The 25,251-nt window shown below is 39.7% G+C and overlaps 1 protein-coding gene across 14 annotated transcripts in view; it reads left to right on the top strand.

Moving 5' to 3' along the window:
* Positions 1 to 25,251, top strand: part of Syne1 (spectrin repeat containing nuclear envelope protein 1) — a 428,383-nt gene that overhangs the window by 180,847 nt on the left and 222,285 nt on the right. For all 14 annotated transcript variants that reach the window (XM_058573624.1, XM_058573630.1, XM_058573631.1 and 11 more), the window contains 14 exons: positions 208 to 361; positions 1,753 to 2,381; positions 4,361 to 4,540; positions 6,810 to 6,960; positions 7,402 to 7,560; positions 8,040 to 8,222; positions 10,715 to 10,816; positions 13,516 to 13,719; positions 14,737 to 14,944; positions 15,704 to 15,816; positions 17,349 to 17,554; positions 18,544 to 18,699; positions 22,347 to 22,638; positions 23,977 to 24,149. In XM_058573624.1, coding sequence (XP_058429607.1) covers positions 208 to 361; positions 1,753 to 2,381; positions 4,361 to 4,540; positions 6,810 to 6,960; positions 7,402 to 7,560; positions 8,040 to 8,222; positions 10,715 to 10,816; positions 13,516 to 13,719; positions 14,737 to 14,944; positions 15,704 to 15,816; positions 17,349 to 17,554; positions 18,544 to 18,699; positions 22,347 to 22,638; positions 23,977 to 24,149 — 2,910 coding nt within the window. The remainder of the gene's footprint in view (positions 1 to 207; positions 362 to 1,752; positions 2,382 to 4,360; positions 4,541 to 6,809; positions 6,961 to 7,401; positions 7,561 to 8,039; positions 8,223 to 10,714; positions 10,817 to 13,515; positions 13,720 to 14,736; positions 14,945 to 15,703; positions 15,817 to 17,348; positions 17,555 to 18,543; positions 18,700 to 22,346; positions 22,639 to 23,976; positions 24,150 to 25,251) is intronic.

Raw genomic sequence — 25,251 nt, 5'->3', positions numbered from 1 at the left:
GGGGGACCATCGGGGTGGGTGGTAGCAATATTAATTGAGACAGAGAAAACTGTGAGGAAAGCAGGACTTTGGAAGAAGGAACTATCCACAGGTCCAGCTTGTCCATGTAAGACATCATCATGGGGTAAGCTTCATTTCCAAAATCCGTCCTTAACCCATTCTGCTCACTAATGGAACATTTTAACTTTAACCCCTTTCTCCACATAGAATTAATTTTCTTCAGTCTGTGGTTGCTGAACACCAGCAATTTGATGAGCTGCTGCTTTCTGTTTCTGTCTGGATCAAAGCATTTCTCAGTGAATTACAATCTACTTCTGAGATAAGCATCATGGACCATCAAGTAGCTTTTACTTGGCAGAAGGTAAATCTGTTAGGATTAAAAAAAAGGGGGGGGGGGCTGGGGACGTAGCTCAGTTGGTAGAGTGCTTGCTTCACATGCACAAGGCCCTGGGGTCAATCCTCAGCACCACAAAATCATAATAATAGTAATAAAATGGAGTCACTTAGGGTAAGTTCTCAAAAGAAATAAAAAAGATTGAAGAAAAATTTGTTCACAAGGGAGAGTTCTTGAATTACAAAGGAAAATATGTGGCAGTAATCTAACTTTTCATTCATATGAAAATGTTTTAATAATCGAGTATATGGGTCCTGCCAATTTCTTACACAGATAAATTAAGCAGATAAAACCCCTTCAAGATAGAATAGGGAACTACAACAAGAAACTGTTTATTCATAGTGGAGCAAATTATTTGTAGCATAAAGTGATAAGAATGTTCATTTTTAAGCTTTTGAATTCGTTTTTGTTCCTGTACTAAAAATTAATACAGATTTCAATGCTTTAATGATAAAGTTGTTCTGAATTACTATTTAGCTTGGAAGTGTTTAAAAATTCATGGCTTATTTTCCTTATTTATAAACTATGTGTTGTGTCTATCCTGGCACCAAAAAATTTTTAAATCAGGATATTGATTTTCAAGCATGGGGAGAGTGGAGAAGAGTTACATAATACACTTAAAATAAAATTTGATAATAAAATGTTTAGTATTTATTGGGTGTTTACTCCTTGCCGAGTTTTGCTGTTTGGCCTTACAAAGAACACACATCTGTACTTGGGACAGGAGGTAGTTCTGCAACTTGGAAGAATGTACCAAAGTCAGGCTTCTCCCTCCAAGGAGACTGGAAGAGAGGTTCTGCTTTCTGGGATGATTTTATTTCAAAGGAGGAATGTCCTTGAGAAAGACAATCCTGGGTTGTAAAACTGATCAGACTTGAAAAGGTGAATCTCAATGGGACAAAGAATGAATTTATGATTTGTAAGGCAAATGCTCTAAGAAAAGACAGTTCAGGAACCTGGGTTAGAGAACTCTCTCAGTTTCATCATCAGACAGGGGCAGCTGTAAGGTCCTTGTGGTCAGGATTAGGACAGAAATTAGGATAAAATTTCTCATGAATGGGAACCATGCTGAGATTGTTGGCAGTTTTCTGCTAGATTTTCAATGTGGTTTCTTGTGAGCTAGTCCAATATCCTATATGGCAGACTCACATAATAATATATATATTTTTATATATGACATATATAGATGAACAAAATGGGAAAATCTCTGAATGTTTCTTAAAGACTCATTGTAGATGACCTTTAAGCATTATGCTATCCATGGCACCTAAAATCCAACTTAACTTCATGAATCCTGCTTCTGTGACTCATGGACTCCAGTGTACCTGAGGATTCAGCAACTCTCTCTTGTCTTCCAGGATCATGCAACAGAAATAGAGAACAAAAAGGGAGAGCTGCAGAGTCTGCAGCGTCACTTGGCAAAGCTGGGGTCTTTGGGCCATGCTGAGGACCTCCATCTGCTCCAGGGCAAGGCGGAGGACTGCCTGCAGCTCTTCGAGGAGGCCAATCAGGTGGTAGAGAGGAGGCAGCTTGCCCTGTCCCAGCTGGCAGAGTTCTTGCAGACCCACGCCTCTCTGTCCGGGGTTCTCCACCAGCTGAGGCAAACGGTGGAAGCAACCAACAGCATGAACAAGAAGCAGTCTGACTTGTTGGAGAAGGACCTCGGGGACGCCATTCGGGATGTTAAAGCGTTGGAGTCCACTGCCATCGGTCTCGATGGCTTTCTTACCAAAGCTCAGTACCATCTGAAAAGTGGGAGCGGGGAGCAAAGGACGTCCTGCAGAGCCACGGCTGATCAGCTCTGTGCAGAATTAGAGAGGATCCAGAACCTTCTGGGGACCAAGCAGAGTGAGGCGGATGCACTCGCAGTGTTGAAGAAAGCGTTTGAAGACCAGAGAGAGGAGCTGCTGAAAAGCATTGAGGACATCGAAGAGAGGACTGACAAGGAAGGCCTGAAGGAGCCCACCCGCCAAGCTCTTCAGCAGAGGTACTCGGGGTGGCTGGCGCTGAAGCCTGCTGTCCCTTCCGCTTTTCAATTCTTGTGGAGTGAACTTTCGTGCAAAGCTTTAATAGTGCCATAGTTAGCAAATTTTAAAGATTCTGAAGATAAAATTCATGGCTAATTCAGCTGAGAAGTACTCAAGTTTCTGTGGCTTCCTCAAGAATTTCCCTGTGGGTGATATCTGAGCCCCTTTGAGATTGTACCTCCAGGACAGATTAGAAATCATGTTATATATTTGTGAGACATTTTAGAAGAAGGAGCTCATCTTCTGTAGAAAGAATGAAGACCGAGATCCAAGTAGTAGTAGTGTAGTTCTGGTGTAAAAATATCAGCAAATTTCTCCCTCTAGGCCTCACCAGCCCCTCAATAAAGAGCACAGCAAATGCATTGGCTGGCAGTAGGTGGCAGATGTTGGAGGAGAGAAATCAGGGTGAAATAGCACTCTCTCTCTCTCATAGAGAAGAGCTTAGGAAAGTGGTAGGAGTCATCTGAGATCTTTGTTCACCCATCAGATGTGAAACCAGTCCACCTCACAGTCTGCCCAGATGTATGGAGAAGGCAGAATCAAGGGTTCAGCACATCTGGGGTTGTCAGTGAGATCAGTGGAGAAGCAAAGGGATCAGGGTTAGTTCCTTCCGTAAATTTGACAAGTGAGTTTTTTGGGTTTTTTTCCTAATGTTACCTTTGTTTCTATCTTCATCTTTCTTCTTAATAGAACCTTATCCCCATTTATCTTCTAAGGCCACTTTTGGGCTCTTGGAGCCAAGAAACAGTGGAAAAGCATCCCAAGATGTTCATGATTTTGTTAAGAATTATGCTGTCCCTGCTAAGACCATTAGCATTTGACCCCTTTAACCCCAAATCAAAGAAGAAGCCAAAAGCATTAGTCAGGTGACAGTGGAATTTATATCAGGACTCCAGCTTGGACTCCTGATTATATCCCTTGTGGGCAGTAAGCAATGTGACTAGTTTAATAATACATTCACAAAAGGGGACGACGGGATCTGGGAAAATAGCCTTTAAAGAGAGAACAAGGTGCCTAGTGTTTCCCACATAGGAAAGAGCAGCCTTACCTTCTGGCCAACTCAGGCCAAGCTGACAGAAATGTTGAAGCTGCAGGAGAAAGGTCAGACTGGCCTCAAGAACCCCATCAGTATCCCAGGTCACCCAGGACACAGAAACACTGAGACAATGTGTAGTAAACTGATGGTTGGTAAACCCCAACCATCCTGAGGCTTCACTCCACCACCTTGGGCACCTCTCTTGCAAGGTGGGCATAATGACAACACCTGCCTGCAGCCAATCCACATTGGGAATCCAGGGGGATACCACATGTGCCCTTGCCTTATACTCTACAGTATGGTACCAATGTGAAGATGAGCCAGTAATTACCTCTTTGTGGTAACATTTTACAAATGCCTAAATATTATTAGGGATAAAGAAACATATCATTTTCTCATGGTAATCTTCTCAATCAAGTAGGACATTTAAGTTCAAAAATAAATATTTTCCACAGAACTCAGGAAAGCTAGTTTTGTTTTGGATGAAATAACTATAACCCTTCAATGTCCAATATTCTCCTGGGTTGGACCTCATGCACAGAAGATTTTGTTTGTTTGTTTGTTTTGCATGACCTTGTAATACATATTCACCTACCTTGACCACAGGGTTAGCCTTAGCCTTAAAAGTCTTATACCTCCAAAACCAAATAGAAAATTCAAGCATAACAGAAGATGGAAAGAAAATACAATGCTCTTCAATGTTTTCTGAGGTACAGTGTCAGTCATAATGCAAATTTAACTTTAAAAGCATCTTCATCAGTGGATATGCATTAATGTTCTTGCTGTGTTAAGTTTTTCCAGCTATTAAGCTGCATGCTTTCTGGACTCATCACATGCTTACAAAAAGTAAAATTAGTTCACTGCCTTAATAGATTAGCAGTGAAACCATGTTTTAACTCACAGGTTGAGAGTGTTCAATCAGCTAGAAGATGAATTGAATTCTCATGAACATGAGCTATGCTGGTTGAAAGACAAAGCTAAACAAATCGCCCAGAAGGATGTAGCTTTTGCACCTGAAGTCGACAGAGAGATAAACCGCTTAGAAGTCACCTGGGATGATACCAAAAAGCTAATTCATGAAAAGTAAGTAGAAATGTCCCAGTTTTACTTTCAATTTCCATAATTTTGTGACATTAGGCCATTACCTAGAGATTTGTGATGACAGGATTATGAGTTGAATACATTGCTCATCTTCATAGGTATTCTATATCCCTTTAGTAACATTAAAAAATTTGTCCTATGGAGCTTTAACGAGGATGTTGAGACAACAACATTCAGAATTCAGTGCTTTAAAAGTAATTGTCAGGGTTGGGTTGTAGCTCAGTGGTAGAGTCCCTAGCATGTCTGAAGCCCTGGGTATGATTCCTAGCACCGTAAATTAAAAGTCGTTATCAACAATTACAAAGTGCTTGGATAAGTCTTAACTTCTGATTTTCTTTATGTTTTGTGTAATTTTACTTGTTTGCATTTGAGCTATAATTAAATACAATAAAATTCACCCTTTTTCATATATAATTCTATGAATTTTGACACACTCACACTGTTATACAGTCATCAAATGTCATGGTAACTGTTCTCCTACCTGAAAAAACAAAAAAAAAATCCTTCATGTCTTATTGTAATTGATATCACTTCCTTTTGTCCAGTTCCTCACAACCATTGGTCAGACTTCTATATACATGTAGCTTCGCCTTTTTTCAAAATCACATAGAAATGAAATCATATAGAATGTAATGTCTTGAGTCTGACTTTTATTTTTACATAGCAAAACATAATTGTATATATATCCTTGCTTTATTCTTTTTTAATAGCTAAATATTCCATTGACTGGCTGTTTCACAGTTTTTCCATTAACTAGTATATGGATAACTTCCAGTTTGAATGATTATAAATGAAGCACCTATGAACATTCATGTTCAAGTTTTTATTTACACATAAATTTTATTTCACTTGGATAAATATTTGAAAGTGGGATTGTGTTACATGATCAAGTATATGCTTATAAGGAACTGCCAAACTATTTTCCAAAATGTTGGAACTATGTTGCACTCAAACATGTTGGAGATTTCTAGAAGCTCCACACCCTTTCTATCACTTGCTATTGTCAAGCATTTTTCATTTGTTTGTTTGACATTCTAAAAGATATATAGAAATATCTCATTGTTTTTAATTTTATATTTCCTGATTACTAATGATATTGAGCATGTTTTTGTGTTATTTGCCACACACATACACACATATATATGTGCAAACTAGTGCAACCATTCTGGAAAGCATTATGGAGATTCCTCCCAAAACTGGGAATGGAACCACCATATGACCAGCTACCCTATTCCTCAGTTTTTATCCAAAAGATTTAAATCAGCACACTATAGGGATGTAGTAGCCACATTTTTAATATTTATAGTAGTACAATTCACAATAGCCAAGCTATGGAACCAACTTATGTGCCCTTCAACAGATGAATGGATAAAGAAAATGTGATATATTTAATAAAATATGTATATGTTTATATACTATATATAAATATATGTTTAACAAAATATATATACATATATGTATATATCAGAGTATTAGTCATAAAAAGTATGAATAAAATTATGCTACTTACCAGTAAGTCGCCAGAACTGGAGAATATCATGTGCTGCAATCATGTTAAGTGAAATAAGCCAGACTTAGAAAGTGAAAGGTCCAGTGTTTTCTCTGATATGGGAAGCTAGACCAAAGGGGAAAAGAAAAGAAAAGAGGGAGAAAAATACCATAAATATATAAGAGATATCAGATGAGCAGAGGAAGGGGACTGAAGGGGAGGGAGAGGGATGGGAAGAGGGAGGAAAGATGCAGTGACCCTGACCCAACTTTCCTGTGTATATATATGAATATATCATAGTGAATCTCACTTTCATGCTCATAAGTATTTTAATTATTGAGCTGTGTTTTTATTTGCTTTGTTTTTGTTTTGCTTTTCCTTCTTTTTTTGCCCCCAATATATGCCCTTATGAAGTAATTAAAACACCATGAAAACATTAAAAAAAAAAAAAACTTTAAGTGACTCAATCTAAGTAAGTTGGAATTGTCAACAACATGTGCTGTTGCTTGTTTGTCACTGAGTTCACGGATTTTATTTTAATGCCCGTGTGCTTCCTTTATTCATAAAGAACATATTGGACATTATTAAACATTAGTGTTAAGTAGCATTAACCAGCAACAGCAGAGGAAAAATGTGATTTTCTCTTGGTTCCAGCATCTGCCCGTGGATACTTGGACATAGTGAAATACCAGGTCCAATCCTAAGGAACTCTCATCCTTCCTAATGTGATGCTAAATGATACATGTTCTTCCATCATTATAGCCAGGGTCAGTGCTGTGGACTTATTGATTTGATGAGAGAGTATCAGAACTTGAAGTCAACTGTGTCTCAGGTCCTAGAAAGTGCCAGTAGTGTCATTGTGACCAGAACTACCATAAAAGATCAAGAGGACCTTAAATGGGCTGTTTCTAAGGTAAAATTCAAATGCATTTATTTTAATATTACCACCATCTCCACCACCATTAATACTACCACCACCAAATGAGTAGTTTTGCTTCTTATAGAACAATTCTCTGAACAGTTTTTTTTATGTGTCAGTTCACGTAGATATAGGTACTTCCTGCTAACAGCACAATTTTTTTTTCTAGGAATGCTGATATCCTAGGATTCTAATAATTCAAGAAGATATATATACACACACACACACACACACACATACACATACACACACATACACATACATAGTATGTGTGTGCATCTGTGTGTGTGTGTGTGTGTATAGAGAGTGAGAGAGTTAAATAATACCACTAATTTCAGAATAAGGTCAACCATGAATTAAATTTCTCAGAAGCAAATGGCTTTAAACTCTTATCACTGGTTATTTTGTTAATTAAGGAAACATTTATGTCCACAGCATGAATCTGCCAAGAATGAAATGAATTGTAAGCAGAAAGAATTGGACAATTTTACCAGTAAAGGCAAACACTTGTTATCTGAACTGAAAAAAGTCCACAGTAGTGATTTCGCCTTGGTGAAAACAGACATGGAAGGAACCGTGGACAAGTGGCTGGATGTAAGACCTTTGCTGTAGGAAGAATATTTAGCAATAATACTGTGAATATGCAGTCTGTTGCTGCCAACGGTATTTCCTTATAAGTGTGCTCAAATTTAATGTCCATTCCTGTTCCTCAACATTACAAATAATAGTACTAATTGTTTTACATTGAACAATAAATGCAATAGATGGACCCCAATCCTGTGGAATTCAACCTCATAGTGAGTTATATTTTTGTAGATTTCAATAGACCTATAGCCGTTCGTATCCAAATTTATGAATGAAAATTGAGTGTCTCAGAAATTCAAACAACTCTCCAAATGACAGAAACAATCTAATGATTGGCATTTGCTTGAATCACATGTGCTAATTAGCTTACAATAATTTTGGTTAAACTTTGTGAGAATATAATTTTCTAATTAAAAAAGCATTCGTCAGGGAATGAGTCCTTGAAAGCCTCATACTATCAATGACATGGCTTCTCTTTTCTGTCCTAGGTATCAGAGAAAATTGAAGAAAGCATAGATAGGCTGAGGGGCGGCCTGTCCATTTGGGAGGATGTACTTTCAAGTAAAGATGAGATCGAGGGGTGGTCCAATAATTCTCTTCCACAGCTGTCTGAAAATATCAACAACCTGAACAACAGCCACAAAACTGAAGAATTTCTTAGAGAATTTGAGGTAAAATCACTATGCCTACATATGGGGCTGGGGGTACATCATTGTCTTGAATGTGAGAAAGTGGAGTCTTTTCTCAGTTCGTTCTTCTCAAAGACACATAAGAGAATTACAAAACTCGCAACTCTCTTCTGCTATTTACTCAAAATTTTAATCAGCTCTGGGTAAGAGATTTTTTGTGCATTTCTATCATTTTTTATTTAAGGCCCTTTTTTGAAATATTAATAAAAAAACAGAAGTCTATAAAATGTATAATTTTCTAATTTTTCTGAGAATATGACACCTTCCCATTTGAAAACCAAATTGGAAGTATTTGGATATGTAGTACCTATTTTTTTTGTTGTTCAAGAAAAGAAAAAGAAAACATGTTTACTACCTGCTATGTGCTTGGTACTTACAATATGTTTGGTACTTGCTTCTTCTACTTCCTCTTTGGAAATGGAAGAAAATTGGAGATTCAGATGCCTCAGGCTTCCAAGGCAAGTCTCTGACCTTCTGAAGGTTTAGTAACCGATTTATTTAAAATTCATTATATTCCCATTTATTACATACATTTATTCAGTATTCATCAAATTATTAATGAATGTCTACCTTATATCAGGAAATGTTTTAGATGCTGAAAATTTAGTAGTAAACAAAGTCCCTACCTTTGTGGAATTTGCATTATTTACATTACAATATATGTTATGTGTGAAATGCCAAGTACTAGCTGGGCTAGGATAAAAATTAAAGCAGGATAAGAGGAAATAGAGGAAGGAAAGATATCTATTTCACAAAGCACATAGCTGACTGTACTCTTGGTAACAGCAGTGAATATTCCCATTGAACACTCTGGTGCCCAGCATTGTATCTGGCACCATACCCAGGAATTGGCAGATAAGTAAATGAATGGCCACAGTCTGAAAAAATATAGGCAAATGAAAAGTATTACCTAAGCTATTCCGTGATCTCTGACCCAAGCAATGTTTGATAGATTTCATAATCTAATTTCTAAAGGCCATCACACCTGGAAGAAATTATGCAGATTAAAATAACCAGAAGTGAAGGGTACTGAGGTCTCTTTAGTTGATATTGCTGATGGTAACATTACAGCTCAAATTGTGGTCTGTGCTGGATTCAGTTTATACCAGCTCAAAGAAGTTGATTGTTGAATTTTTAAGAATTTTGTAAGTCACTTTTAACACTATTAAAATTGAGGGTGTAAATAAATGTGCAATTAAATAAATTCTATTTAAAAAGTTAATGAATACTCAAAATTTGTCCATCCCTCATTGTTCTACATATCACTATTATCTAGGTCCCTGAGTTATTGACATCTGTCCCATCTATATCAGAGATGGTGGCAATACTGTGGAGTGATGTGCCACTGTGTGTATCTTGCAGGTCCCTGTGCAGTGACATTGTATTGTAGCTAGAAGGCAGTATTTTTAGGGGGAGAGGCAGTTAGTTGTCAGACCAGTCTAGAATCTCCAAACTCAGAAATCCAGGGAGCCCATGTGCCTCAGACCCACGTTCAATGTGACTAGGATCAGGCCCTTACAGATGGGTGGTTTTGCAGGTGACTGTCTGTGGCATACTTGCTAACAGACTCTGTTTACTGCAACTGGCCATCACTCATCAGTGCCTTTCCTGCTGCAGAGTGCTAAGTGTGGGTCAGTAGATGGATTCCTTAATTGCCCATCTGGCTTCTGCAGAGGCTAGAGGGCCCTAAAGTCAGTTCCCCATCTTACTGTGTAAGTAAATTACTTTCTGAATTCAGGACATCAGAAAGTTTGTTAGTGTCTACAAAGCACCAACATGCCATTTTTAACCTGAGAGGGATAGTTTATTAAATGCTCCTTTGTGGTCCCAAATAACAAATGAAGTTTTTATAAGCATCTTTTTTTCAAAAATGGTTCCTAATTGTTCTTTTTTCTTTTCTGTGTTGGTGTTTGTGAAAAGAATATAAAAGAAAAGAAAAAAAGGGGGGGATAAAATATCAGTTGTCAATGTCCCACGTAATCTGGTTTCTGCTTTAATAGTCTGACAATGTCTATTTGAAATGTTTCTGCATATCACATATCTATTATATATTATCTACAACCATTAGGCACTCTTGCTGTGTATTTGCTTTGAAATGCTTCTGGAAGAGTTTAATGCTGCCATAGTAACTGGTAAAATAGTCCTCTCAACGAATACAGGACAGCCCGTTGGAAATCCCCGTTGACTCAGGGATTGTGGTCAGTGTTTAATTTTTTCCAGGAGCTTTTATTCTAATAATGGAGGGTAGGGAGAAGGAAACGTTTTGTGTACTCCCTTACATGCCAACTGAATGATAACTGGAGCTTTTTCCACATTCATAAGTAATAGCATCCCTCAGAAAATGAAACAGGGCTCTTTTTTTACACAGATTAAAGTTGGTATCTTGACAGTTCTTGAAATTATGAAATGCTAATTACAGCACATCAGCATTTCTGATTAGTTGTGCTTTTTCCCTGTGTCTTTTATGTTGTTAGTCTGAAGTTAAAAACAAAGCACTGAAATTGGAAGAACTGCATTCCAAAGTTAATACACTCAAAGAATTAACTAAAAATCCGGAAACACCACCAGACCTTCAGGTAAGCACTCAAATCAGATGTAATAATCATGGTATATGAGTCTCTCTCGTATATTCTCCTCTCTAAAAAAAAATTTATATCTCTCCCCGTGTTACCATCATCATCATAATTTCAAGCAAACATGTTGCCTTTATCTTATGTGGGGTTAAATATTAATGTCTATAGAATTCCTTGTGCCAATGTTAACGTCATATTTCCAACTCAAGTATTATATGAGTAGTTCTTCATTCCTTCGTAAATTTTGGAAGCATCATCAGCCAGTTTTTCTCATGAACCATCTTACATTAGACAGGAACAGAACCCCTTTTATGAATATTGATGTTCTTATTGATATTTTCCTAATTCATTTGGTCAATAACTGGGTTTGAAGGGGTCATCACTAAAAAAAAATCTCCCTACATGACTCTTACAATGACATAAACTCACAGGAACCAAGGGTATATGACAGGGTGGAGCAGGCCTGGCCAGGAAACCTGGGCTACCTCGGTGCCTAAGCCCATCCTGGTAGGTCTCTTTGGCTCCTGGCATAGGGTTCTGCTGCACCCCTGAACCTCCGTTCTTGATGCTGCTCTCAGGGACTTCCTCTATCTTGTCTTCTTGTTCCCTTGTCCTTGACTTGCTCCTTCTCTCTAACCAGTCACTACCACACTTTTGCTCTCATTTGAGACTGCATGTCCACAACTTGGTACCATGTGGGTCGATGACCCATGAACAGAAGGGTAGATGTTTCATTGGTATTAAGAAGCAAAGGAGGTGCTACTTATATTCAAACTAAAAAGGAGCCGTGTAGTCACCTCCTCTGAAGATCTCAATGGCAACAGGTGGACTATGCAAAGAAGACTGAGCCTGGATTTTCGGAGCAAGCTACAGCTCTACTCTTCTCTTTCTCTCTGTCTCATACACTGTCTCACACACACACATCTCGCCTGCAACCTGCACTGATGAGATGAGCTGGGTTCAGAAGAGCTGGCTGCAACATTAACCTAAGAAAATGGTGAGAAAGCACAGGACACAGAAGTAATTTTCTTAACGAGGAAAGGACAGCTTTTCGACTTTCAGGAGCAGCTTCCACAATGGAAGGTGCTGGAAGGCACTGGAAAGAGAGCGTGCACCTGGAATCTCTTTATTTTTATGGGGGTGGACACACAAAGGAGTTTGATAGAATGTTCTTCACCAAATAAGTCAGAGGATAAGGTTTCAAAGGGGGGGTTTCAAATCCCATTGGGTAATGCCTAAGTCCAGCGCTGAAGCAAACTTCTTTGCCAAGCGAAGGTGAAGAGCACTTGCTTTGCACAGGCTATGGAGTGCCATGCCAGACTGACACCCGCTTTACTCAAGGCTGAGAGGGGATGCTTAGCTCATGGGTAGGCAGCCTACCTGCCCCCCACCACCCCACACCTATGTATATGAGGGAAGAGCTGTGGAGTGCCTTAACTTGCCTCAAGTGTAGGCCGAGGATTTCAGTTGTCCCACCTGGGGAACAGGATTTTGTTCCCTGCTGCTGGCAGATTCCAGAAACCCTGATACAGGCTGGATAACTTAATGTATCTGTGGAAGGAGAAGTGACTGGTGCAGCCTGCATCCAAGAGGCAGCAGGGGGTGAATGCCAGAGTGTGATCCCCAGCCCAGAAGAGAGTCAGGAAAAGAGAGAAAAGGAAGAATGCACCAGGTGAGGGCATCTTAGGTTAGCTGAGAAGGCCATCTGGTGGGTGAGCAGACCTCAGCATCCACAAGTTAAAGAGATGGCACAGGCTGAAGAAGGAGACAGGAAGGAGACAGAGGAGAGCACACTAGTGCATCCCAAGAACTTAGTGGGAGGTCTCAGAAAGAAAGGGAGTCTCAGGAAAACCCACAGAACCAGGCCTTCTAGAGAAGGAGTGAGTGTGAAACTCAGGTGACAGCTCACAACAGGTGTCACATGTTTCATAACCCCATGCCCACTTACTGCTACCCAAGCCTGCATGGGGTCAAGAGTCTTCAAGGTGGGGAAATGGAGTGAAGAAAGAGAAGAAGAGCTCTCCACTTTTGGGCTTCCTGCTTTTATCAAGTTTGAGCTAGGAATAAGGAATAAAGCCTTGAATTTAAATTCAAAGCTTTGATTTTCAAACAAACCTGAATCTCTCGATTGTGGAATGAATCATATTTTGCAATTTATAGTGACTATAAGTCCTTTTGTTTACTAAGGAGCTGACGAAGTCACCTCTTCTGAAATACATCATCCTGGGAGAGAATGTCTTCAGCCCCACTGGATCACAGGGAAAGTGGGATCCAACAAGAAAAGTGCCTTATCCTACAATCCTATAGGGTGTGGGCCCTGCATAGAGCTCCGTTTGGACAGGAAGTGTGTGAGGGCTCCTTAGGAGAACTAAGCAGGGTTTTGGTTGCCTCCTCAGCAACTCTGGGTAGACCTAGCTCAGCTTTCAGAGTGAGCTCACAGGTTCCCTGGAACCTCAGTCAGACCGCCACTTTAACATCCAGCATTAACCACAGTCCCTACTCTTTCCAGTTTCCCATCTCGTGATATGTCTGGCACCCCATGCTCACTAATTTTCCCTCTTGGAAGAGGCATATTAGCATTGGAGCAGCTTCCATGGTGAGGCTTATGTGTTCTTGACGAAGCTGCTCATTAACAGAATTCCTGCAGAATGAGTGTGCCTTTGGTCTTCACAGATTTTAATGAAATCTTGCTTTGTATTTAGTTTATAGAAGCAGACTTAAGGCAGAAACTGGAGCATGCCAAAGAAATAACCGAAGAAGCCAAAGGAACCTTGAAGGATTTCACTGCTCAAAGTACACAAGTGGAGAAGTTTATCGACGACATCACAGCGTGGCTGGCAAGAGTGGAAGAGTCGCTGAGGAGCTGCGCCCAAGCGGAGACTTGTGAAGGGCTGAGGAAAGTGAAGGTGGGTAAAAACCATCACTGAGCATTTCCACTCCTGTGTTGTGTTGACTGTAGTAAAAAAATATAACATCTGCTTTCAATCATCCATCTTACTGCTGTGACCGACCAATTCATAATATTGGACACAGCAAAGTAATAAATCTGTGAAGAACTGAATGAAGGCATTAAGAAATCAAAGATGAATCTTCTAAAATCAGAAAGCATGCATTGCTGAACGGTTCATTCATAGGCTCTGTTTGTGTGTGTAGATATTGTTATGGATATATAACTTTTCGGAAAAAGAATGAAGACCATTGGGAAACAATTTGATTTTCCACCCATTTTCAAGCTCAAATGCTAGATGTTTCTTTCATCACTTAATCATTTTTATGGTCAATGTGACTGCTTTTATCCAAAGAATGCTACAATTTTGACCAAAAAAGCAAGAAAACGTTCCAGTTCATTGTCATCTGTCCATATTACTAAGGGCTTTCTTGAAGTGTGTGTAAAGGAATTGTGTTATTTGCCTTCTCAATAGGAGTAGCCTGTTCTCTGTTGGTGTATTTTCTTTCTATACTTGAGGCTAAAGACATAATATTTTTAAATTAAACTACTGGTACAATTCATGTAGCCCGTGACCCTGAAACAAAACTCAAGTGGTCCACTGAAGAATGTGAACTTGTAAGTTTTTTCAAAAGTGACTCAAGCCAAGATCATGGGCTAAAATTCATAAGGACCTATTCAATTAGCTTGAAATCCTAGACTACAATCCACATTCTGGCCACTTATCAAGAGATCTTTGTTACCCAGGAGGACTGAGAAATTTTATTAATGAATCAATACATATCTATCATCACAATTATTTTTTTTTAAATCCCATCAACATGTATATACTCCTGAGTGAATTTCAGCAGCAGCAAATTCAGATTTAAAAAAAAAAATACCATGGTGACGTGATTGGAGTATTTCTCTTGAATGTGATGAATACTCTTGAAATATACTTTTATTATATGTTATACTGTCATATTTTATTCTGTAGGATATACAAAAAGAGCTTCAAAGTCAGCAGAGCAACATCAGCTCTACCCAGGAAAACCTCAATAGCTTGTGCCGCAAGTACCACTCGGTGGAGCTGGAGAGCCTGGGCCGGGCCATGACAGGGCTGATAAAGAAGCAGGAAGCTGCCAGCCAGTTGTGCTCCAAGACCCAGGCCAGCCTGCAGGATTCCCTGGAAAAGCATTTCAATGGTGAGCTTTGAGGGGCCTTAACATGAACCGTTATTTAGGAGAAAGATTCCAAACCAAATGCTGCTTAGAAATTGCCAGGCAAAAGTGTGAGGGAATTTTGCAGAAGGTCCATTTTAAATCCATTTGTGCTTTGAGAGTGGAGCAGCAGAAGTGCTCTGTTGGGGGAAAGCAGGAGTCCACTATTTTGATGATTCTGAATTTCATCAGGGTGTTTTACCTGTGGCTTATGTACGTGGAAAATCAGCAGCCACTGTTCAAATAACTATAGACATTTTTTTATGCTAGAATGAAGTGACAATAAGCTTGGAAGTTAGCAAAGACCATATGGTGACCGTTATAGAGTCATGACTCCTTCTGCTCCTGCTTCTGCATGGCTGTGCCTAGGTTGGGATGTGCATGCACCTGGTTCTCTGAATTGGCTTGGTGGAAGGAGTAACTGGTTCTTCCCCGTGCTATGCAAATAGCTCCAACTCTCCAGAGCATTGCCCTCTGACATGTTCTTCATCAGGTGAAAGAAAAAGGTTGGAAGTCAGGCATTGCAGGAAGACACATTGCTTTTTCAGCCTCTTGTCTGACTCTGCCATGAACAGTCATGGTTGTAAATCCTATTGTATTATTTTCTACATTATCACTTTCTTTTCGGGAATATTTTCTGAGACACAGTGAGATGGGAGGGAAGACAGAGGTAATTCATTGTGGTAATCCTGGGACCTCATTCAGTGTTTGTGATTTATTCCTGGTTTTTGTTGCTTTCAAAAGATTCTATGCGGGAATTCCAAGAATGGTTTTTGGGAGCAAAAGCAGCAGCCAAGGAATCATCTGATAGGACTGGCGACAGCAAAGTCCTGGAGGCAAAGCTCCAGGACCTTCAGGTAGGAAACCTGGCACCTTCACCCCTCCCCCGCCCCCGCCCCGCCCATGCTGCGCTCAGGTGCCTCCGGTCAGCCGACCCTTGTCTTTGCCCACCTCATATTATTTTAGCCCATCTTTTCTTCTTCCCTAACACAGTTGTACTTACTGAGTCAGAGCAACGTGAAAAGGCACTGAGAAAACCAGTCCAGAGCATTTCTAGATCCCTTTCCTCTCCATTTTCAGCCTGTTAACCATTCTTTGGATTTTATTCAAAATGAAAGCTCATTTTAATTTTCATAGTAGTAAAAGTACAAATAATTGTACCTATTTTCTGTCACTGTCATGCTAAGAGGGGTTTTGTTTGTTTTTTAAGAAGACAGGGCTTGCCAGGTGCAGTGGCACACGCCTATAATCCCAAAGGCTCAAGGGGCAAGAAGATGGTGAGTTCCTAGCCAGCTTCAGCAATTTAGCAAGACCCTAAGCAACTTAGTGAGACCTTTTCTCTAAATGAAATATAAATGGGCTGGGGATGTGGCTCAATGGTTAAGTACCCCTGGATTCAATCCCCAGTACCAAATAAATAAATAAATAAAAATTACCCATGTCTTTTTTTCTTTTTAAATACCTTGAAGTGGGATATATTCAAATTCAATAATGGCTATTACAGGTTATTTGTATTTTAGTGGCTACAAAAAATAGATGAATTCAGGAAGAAGAAGGCCAACATGAAGCAGTTAAGAAATGCCTTACAAAAGAATCAGTTCAAAATAAGTTTTGAGCAAGTCTTCTAAGCAGCTAGTCTGAGCAAAGCACTATGTTAATTATTGTTAAAAATAATGTTGAAATTAACAAGGACCCTGAGGATTTTTGAAAGATGATGAAAGTGATATCCCTAACTCATTATATTAGAAATCAGGGTAGGAAGATTGTTACAGGAAAGGAAACTGGTTTTGCAGGAGATATGGTGAATTCAGTTATGGAGTTGACCCCTTTAAAGCTTGAGACACAGTGGAACTCCATGAACAAATTTTGGAGTCACAATTGAAATGACAATTTGGAGCTCAGGGAAGAGGAACAGCTAGCCCTGAATTCCGGATTTCTTTTGCTTTGTTGAAGCACAGTCATGCACAAATCTTCCAAGGAAGGGGCTCATACTAAGCAAGGCAGTTTCCATTCCTGACGACCAGACATTCTGTGCAGGGTGAATCAGAGGGTAGGGGAGGACCCCCAGGGGCCAATCAATTACAAGAATGTCACACTACTGTGTGAGAAGGTAGAACCTGTACTGGGTTAGGAACTGATAATGGGGAGACTCTGAGACCTCCAGCTACTCATTGTTCCCACTCTGTCCTGAGTTGTTCCCATGTCTAGCTGGCACTGTGCTGGATTTCATGCCCAATTCTCACTCTATCCTTGTTAGATTTTTTTTTTCCTTCAGGTTTTATTTATCTTCTCTTGCTCTACCAACTCAGCACTGTAATGAATGGTCCCATGCACCAGGATCTTTGAATATTAGCAAATATTTAGTATTATTATTGCTTCCTGAAAACAGAATATCTTGGACTCAGTCAGTGATGGGCAGAGCAAGCTTGATGCCGTAACTCAAGAAGGACAAACTCTGTATGCATACTTGCCTAAGCAAATTGTCAGCAGCATCCAGGAGCAAATCACAAAGGCTAATGAAGAGTTTCAAGCATTTCTGAAGCAATGTCTGAAGGACAAACAGGCTCTACAAGACTGTGCTTCAGAGTTGGGAAGGTAGGTCATTCTGATAAATGAAGATTTTGTCACACACTGGAGGTATATCCAAAGACATAGATAAAATGCTATGTGAAAAAAAAAGAATCTTGAAATTGTGAGTTAAATTGTAATGAGTGTTGACCTACTTTAAGTGTGGCTTCATTCTAGTGCAAAATGGGTTGCTTAGGCTCTGAAATTATCATTTTCTATGTAGGAAAAATGGTTATAATTCCTAGTAAATATGAAAGACATCATTTCATATAATTTTTGTCTATTAAGCTAACATAAATTGTTAGAGCTTTGATATACCATTTTTTAATTATTCAAGATTTTTCCTTGTGTCCACTTTTCCTGGAATAGAATAATGGCAGAAAACAACTACTGAATTTTGTGGATTATATTGCAGCAAGTAACATATGTCAGCGGGGTTGAAAATGAAACTAGAAGGAGAAAAATTTCTCATTACCCCAGAGACAAAGGATGTCGGTATGACTGAATTGCCTTTCCGGTGGCCAAGTTATTTTGCCTGAATCTTGTCCATGTTTCTTAGAGAGTGTTCATTGTGATCAAAATTTACAGCTTTTGTGCCAAATTCAAATTCCCCTAAGAAACAGAGACACAAAAATCACTCTCCTTTCTTTCCCCAAGGCTTCTGCTGCCCCACTTACCCACTGGCCCAATTCAAGGGTCTCTATAGTAAGATGAAAAGTTAAGTGCATGTTGACATGAGAATATTATCTCACAGTCAATTACCAGCTATGAAATCAATTTAGCTGAGAGGTATTTTTTTCCTCTTGTAGCTCCAAAAAATACATATATGATGATTTTTTTTATCATCACTTTGTTACTAGAATAAGACACAATTTGGACGGGCTTCTTGTTGTCTTCTAACTTGAAAACTCATATAATCTTAATTGCTATATAAAATACATTGGACCTCAGCTCTTAGAATTTACCAGTATAACCAGCACATCAAAATTTCTCTAAGATATTTTCCTTTTCTTTAGCTTTGAGGATCAGCACAGAAAACTGAACTTATGGATCCATGAGATGGAAGAAAGATTCAACACTGAAAACTTGGGAGAGAGTAAACTGCACATTCCTGAGAAGAAAAATGAAGTTCATAAAGTTGAAATGTTTCTCGGGGAACTACTAGCTGCAAGGTATGGTGTAGAGATGGAATAGGTTGTTCACTTGCTAACCTGTTTTGGTCTTGTGGGCTGGTTATTGGTTTGGTTATTGGGTGATTGCTTGGTTGGTTTCCGGTGATGATTTCTTTCATCTCTGAATGTCTAAAATCCAAAAGATCGTGTGGCATTCTTTATAGAAGTGTGGGATTCTGGAGAGAGTAAGATGGATGTAAGGAGTTAATTTACATCCCAGATCCATCTCCCTCTGCTCAGGAAATTGGACAGATCACTTATCACTGTACTCCTGATGTTAGCCCTTAAACATTGTATATAATAAATACTGTAACTTCCTCTATTGGATTATTTTGAGGATTAACAAAATATAAAGCTGGTATGAAGAAAAGAAAAGCAGAGATGCACAGCCACTAAAATGGACAAAAAATAATGATACAGATCTCAATTTCCATATATTCTTCACATTTTGGAGCCTCCAGTTCTATTGCCCTATCCGTCCTTCCTCATAACATTATTAATGAAGCAAAACGTGTGGTCATTGAGTTGGACCCTCCTTGTGGTTCCTCTTCTCTGCAGTCCTTCTTTATTGCTTCCTTACTGAGAAGACATGTCTTGCCCCTTTCCTGGGCAAAGTTCTCTGTCTGTGCTTTTGACCTATCACCTTCATGCTCCACTCCTGGTATTTTTAGTTGTTTTCTTTCCTTTGGAAGATAGAAGACTTTCCATCAAGAAGGTATAGCTTGGCTAAAAACTTGGGCTCCTTAACCTCTCTCCAAGAGCCAGCGTACTTGTCTGTAAAGCAGGAAAGGATAGAGCCCACCCAAGTGGATCAGCTGTCAGCACTTGAATAAAACTCACCTATTTTGCATTTCTGTTGAATCTTCTTTTTGGTCAAACATGCTTGATTTTCCTTATCTTGAAAAACAAGTATGCAAAAAAATAAATAAATGACAGAGACCAAACAGGTAACTATAGTCATCCACCCCTTGGTATCCATGGGGGATTTGTTCCAAGACACCCGTGGGTACCAAAATCCATGTATGCCCAATTCCCTATTCAGGATGGCATATTACATGCACTTTACCTACACACATCATCCTGTGTTCTTCACATCATCTCTTTATTACTTATAATATCTACTACAATGTAAATAGTTGTTCTACTGTATTGTTCAGGGAATAATGTCAAAGAAAAAAGACTGTACAAGTTTAGTACAGACACAATTTTAAAAAATATATATTTGACCCATCATTGGTTGAATCTGCACATGGGGAGCCCAAGGATAAGGAAGGCCCACAGTTTTTATCAGATACTGGTTTGATAACTGTTACAAAATTTTCCTGGGATGGTTGGTTCCATACCTGGGAGCCCTCACTATGGGGTTAACTCTTCATCAAGACTGCGCACCCAACCTCCAACTGAGTTCCTCAAATTTATGGACTTCAGGTCTTTATCATATTTGTGTTGCCATTGTCTAGTATAGTGCCAGAAAAGTAGAAAATGTTCATGGAATTAACAAAAAAATGGCATCATTCTAACCATATGACTTTCTAAAAATGATACCATATTTTATTTTGCTTTTGAAATATAACTTTTGTCTAGATACAGTGTAACATAAACAAACTCACACCTCTCTTTCTTGCAGGCTTTTAAAATAGCTTAATTTGACTTTCATTTCTTCTCCACAGGCTGCTCGTTAGCATCCTTCTCATCCACTTCTGCCATAGATACACTAACCCCACACTGGAGAAAGTCTCAAAGACCAAATCACCAAATTCACTGTCTTTCTTTTGTCTTTATTTATCTAATAACTGTAGTTTTCTAATAACTGTAGTTTTTCTAATAACTTAGACATGGAAAAGCACATGGTCCCTCTTAAAGTTTTTCTCCCTGATATGCCAGGACTAGATGCTAAGTGACCTCAGGCGGCTCTCACGTTCTTTCCCTCCAAACTGGCTGCTTCTTCAGATGATCCAAATGTACCAGGCTGGTCAACTGGGCTCTTGCTCTGGGTCACCAGGTTCTCTCACTTGCTCTTTCCAGTCTCTGGATCTTTTCATCATAATGTTCCTAATACCTCAAATATTCTGGGGAGACGCCCTGTATGAAAGTACACAGACCTGAGGCTTATTGCATGTTTATCATCCACTAAGCAATTCATCTTGTAGTAACAAGTGAAATATTTTGTCTTGAATTGTTCTTTAACTGACACTGTTGCTTAAGGAACTTCTTGTCTCACCAAAATATTCTAAGTGTACTAAGTGTCTTTTAGAGGAGGAATGTTGTATGACTCTTCATGTAGCTCAGGGTGACTCACAGGATGCTATTCACATAGTAGTTACTCAGAAACAAAAGAATAGAGACAGTGGAGAAGGAACGCTTTAAATTCTTTTTCTAGTAGTCACAGAAATTTGTGTTAAGACATCTCCACACTTCTGTTTTTCCCTGATAGAGGTACTCTTAAGAATTACAAACTCGCTAGACTGGTGCTTACAGAGGCTTAGGGGTTAAGGGGGAAGATGAGGAGATGTAGGTTGAAAGGCACAGACTCTCAGGAGGAATATGGGGTTGCTTTGTTTGCTTTCATTCTATTGAACAGCATGGTGAATATAGCTAAAAATAGAGCCTTGCGTATTTGAAAATTGCTAACAGAATGAATTTTACATGTTCTTACCACAAAAGGAATGCCAAATATTTAGGGTATAGATATGTTAACCAGCTTGGTTTAGTTACCCTACACTGCCATCATAAGCCATAATGTCACTTTGTACCCTATAAATTTATATAGTTATAAATTGTCCATTTATGATTTTAAAAATAATGTAAATGGTTGGTTAAGAAGGAGGAGGAGAAAAAGAAGGACAGAAAAAGAAATCAGAGCTCTGTTGGCCTATAAAATGGGCTAACAGGCCACACCATGATTCTGTTTTTCCCTTGACCTTACTCACCTAGCTCTGAAGCAAGCTGAGCACAGGGCTCTGGATACAGCAAGGAAACCAGGAGCAATCCTACAATGGCCGGAGAAGGAAACTTTTTCTTTCAAATGTTGGGCTCTGCCCAACATTGTGTTGAGTCTTGGAATTAGGTGAATGTAGTGGCCCTAGTTTTCTAGAGTGTCTGCTTCTGGAACCAGACAGGAATATTAGGTGACAGCAAGACAAGAGCAGAGGGCACAGGAAGGGGTCTACGTGCTGCTCCACCCCCTCCTGGGTTGCCATGGGCATTGCTTGGGAACATGGGGCTGTGCATTTTAAGGGGCACCTAAGAAAGAAACAAGAAATCAGAGGCACTCACAAAAGAGCACTCTCTACAGAACAACAGAGTATTGGGGCAATTTCAAGGTTTTCATGGTTAGAGTACTTTGCTAGATGGAGAGGGAGCCATGGCCCATTCTCTGGAGTGAATTCCTGATGAGGTGGTAGGCTACATCACTGCTCTTTGGATGCAGCATGGTATAAATTGAATCACATGCCCCAGCACAGACACTGACACCACTAAGAGAGACCACACAGAAGGCAAGCAAACAGCTACATCCCAGCATCTTCATTTTAAAAGTCACGTCAGCTGTGAGCTCTTGTCTGGTTCCTGTTCCAATGTCAACAATCATTTGTTACTCCTCTGTGCTCCAGAATGTTGGGATTAAAAAAAAAAATCTGGTTTTTTAGAGACTCTCTGGATAAGCTTTCCCAGAGAGGGCAGCTTCTCAGCGAGGAAGGCCATGGTGCTGGGAAAGAAGGCCGCCTGTGCTCCCAGCTCCTCAATAGCTACCAGAACTTGCTCAGGATGACCAAGGAGAGACATCGGAACTGCCAGCTGGCCCTGCAGGAGCATGAAGCTCTGGAGGCAGCCCTGCAGAGTATGTGGTCCCGGGTGACAGACGTTCGAGACAGACTGGCCTGTGCCCAGAGCACTGTCGGGAGCAAAGAGACCTTGGAGAAACGACTGTCACAGATACAGGTACCTGCAGATGCTGATTCTGGAGATGAATCTGATCAGAATCCCAGGGGTGCAAGTAGATCCTAATTGTTCCGGGAGCAGCATCAAATGAGGATTATGTGGGCAAAAATGGAGAACTCAGTACAACAGACATGGAGGGAGCCTCCCCCTCCCCCCCCCATGATGAAACATTGTTTTAGAGTGAGCTATGAGTCTGTTTTTCATTTAATTTAATAAATAATCAGTCAACGTTGTTGAATACCAACTCCTCTTTAAGCTTTGTGTAAGCTGCATAGAAATGTGTGGGCCACAAATGAGTCCCTGTTTTCTAGAAGTTCATGTTCTATTTTTTTTTTAATGTTCATTTTTTTTATTGTTGGTTGTTCAAAACATTACATAGTTCTTGATATATCATCTTTCACACTTTGCTTCAAGTGGGTTATGAACTCCCATTTTTAGCCCATATACAGATTGCAGAATCACATCAATTACACATCCATTGATTTACATATTGCCATACTAGTGTCTGTTGTATTCTGCTACCTTTCCTATCCTCTACTATCCCCCCTCCCCTCCCCTCCCCACCCCTCTTCTCTCTCTACCCCCTCTACTGACCTTCATTTCTCCCCCTTGTATTATTTTTCCCTTTCCCCTCATTTCCTCTTGTATGTTCTTTTGTATAACCCTGAGGGTCTCCTTCCATTTCCATGCAATTTCCCTTCTCTCTCCCTTTCCCTCCCACCTCTCATCTCTGTTTAATGTTAATCTTCTTCTCATGCTCTTCATCCCTACTCTGTTCTTAGTTACTCTCCTTATATCAAAGAAGACATTTGGCATTTGTTTTTTAGGGATTGGCTAGCTTCACTTAGCATAATCTCATGTTCTAGTGGGAAAGACCAATGTGTAAATTGGTACTTGCGGTGCAGGGCGTGTGTAGAAGCCATGACAGAAGGAAACAAATGTGTGTTGGGAGCACAGAGCAGACCACCACCCCAATCGGTAGCCATGAAGGTGACCCTGAAAGATAAGGGTCAGTCAGGCAACAGTGATAGGGCCATTTTTGGCAGGTGTGTCTTTATTTTTTAAACAATTTCCTCTCACTCTTTGAAACCAATCAACAAAATTATCATTTCTGGGCTAGTGACCCAAATTTCTTAATAATTTAAATTGGAGTTGATGTTTCACTCCCAAGCTTCCCTGCCATCTCTAGCGTGTGGGTATTATATGGCAACAGAGGCAAGAGTTGGTTCTTTTTGCTTAAGGTAGGTATCTCCTACCTTAAGTCTCGTGGCAAACAACCATTTTTAAAGTAGCCGGTCTTCATATTCTTACTGATATATAGCCCTTCTTCCTTCCTAGGACATTCTCTTGATGAAAGGGGAAGGAGAAGTTAAGTTGAATATGGCTATTGGCAAAGGAGAACAGGCCTTGAGAAGTAGCAACAGAGAAGGTCAGAAGGCCATTCAGACCCAGCTGGATACCCTGAAGAACGTGTGGGCTGACATCATGAGCTCCTCTGTCCATGCTCAGAGGTATAGAGTCTGTTTCTGTGCTTATTTACCCAAATAAAATCCTGTGACTTGGTAAAATGATGGAGCAGTGCTAAGGTATTGGTGGCTAAGTTACCAAGCATGGTATTTTAGCTAGTTGGGAGCTGCAGGTCTTCCCTATGTCGTATTCCCCAGGGACAAAGACTAGCTTTTGTTTGCTAGCCTGTTTTGTTTTATTTCTAAAATAGCTATGTCTTCCTGAGTGTCTCTCATGGATTCTTGCATATAACACAGGTCAGGAAATACCTCCTTCCAAGTTATTCAAGCAAGGATATGTGGTCTTCAGTAACATTTATCTTTTTAAAGAACATGCTGTAAATTACATTGTTGGCAATCACTGAGTTTAAGTATCAATCTATTCCACAACCAAAAGTAGTATTACCCACTGTGGGGTTGTAGGAAATGTGTGGGGAGGCTTTGATTGTCATAGTCATGGGGGGACATCCCAGGCATTTAGTGACTGAGGCCTAGAAAGCTAACAGAGCATGAACCCTTCTCACAATTAAAAAGGAGCCCATGCAGAATGCCTTTAGAGCTGTTGTAGCACCATATGATTTTACCCAGGCAGAATCTAAAGTAGTTGAGCTCATAGAAGTTCAGATAGAATGGTAATTACCAGAGGCCAGGGGAGAAGGGATAGAGAGGGATAGGAAGAGATTATTAGTGGGTACTAAGTTATAGATAGAAAGGAATGAGAAGCTCTAGGGTGCCATTGCACAGTAGGGTAAATACAGATAAATATGTGCTCTACATTTCAATAAGTTTGAAGGAAATGCATTAAGAGTTTTCACCATATAGATATTATCAAGCACACACCTATAATCCTGGCAACTCAGGAGGCTGAGGCACTAGGACCACAAATTCAAGGCTAGCTTCAGCAAATTAGCAAGACCCTATCTCAAAATGAAAAGAATGAGATGTTCCTAAGTGGTAAAGTGCTCCTGGGGGAAAAAAAAGAAATGATCCATGTTTGATAAGTTTAACCTGATTTAAACATTACACAATGTAAGCATGTATTGAAATATCACATAACCCCATTGATATGTATAATCTTTGTTTTTATGTATCCATTTCAAAAATAAAT

This window comes from Marmota monax, unplaced genomic scaffold (genome assembly GCF_021218885.2).
Source record: "Marmota monax isolate L192 unplaced genomic scaffold, Marmota_monax_Labrador192_F-V1.1 WCK01_AAM20220418_F8-fsc00114, whole genome shotgun sequence".
Lineage (NCBI taxonomy): Eukaryota > Metazoa > Chordata > Mammalia > Rodentia > Sciuridae > Marmota > Marmota monax.
The sequence above is the reverse complement of the archived record's forward strand: the minus strand, read 5'-3'. Positions and strand labels throughout refer to the sequence as shown.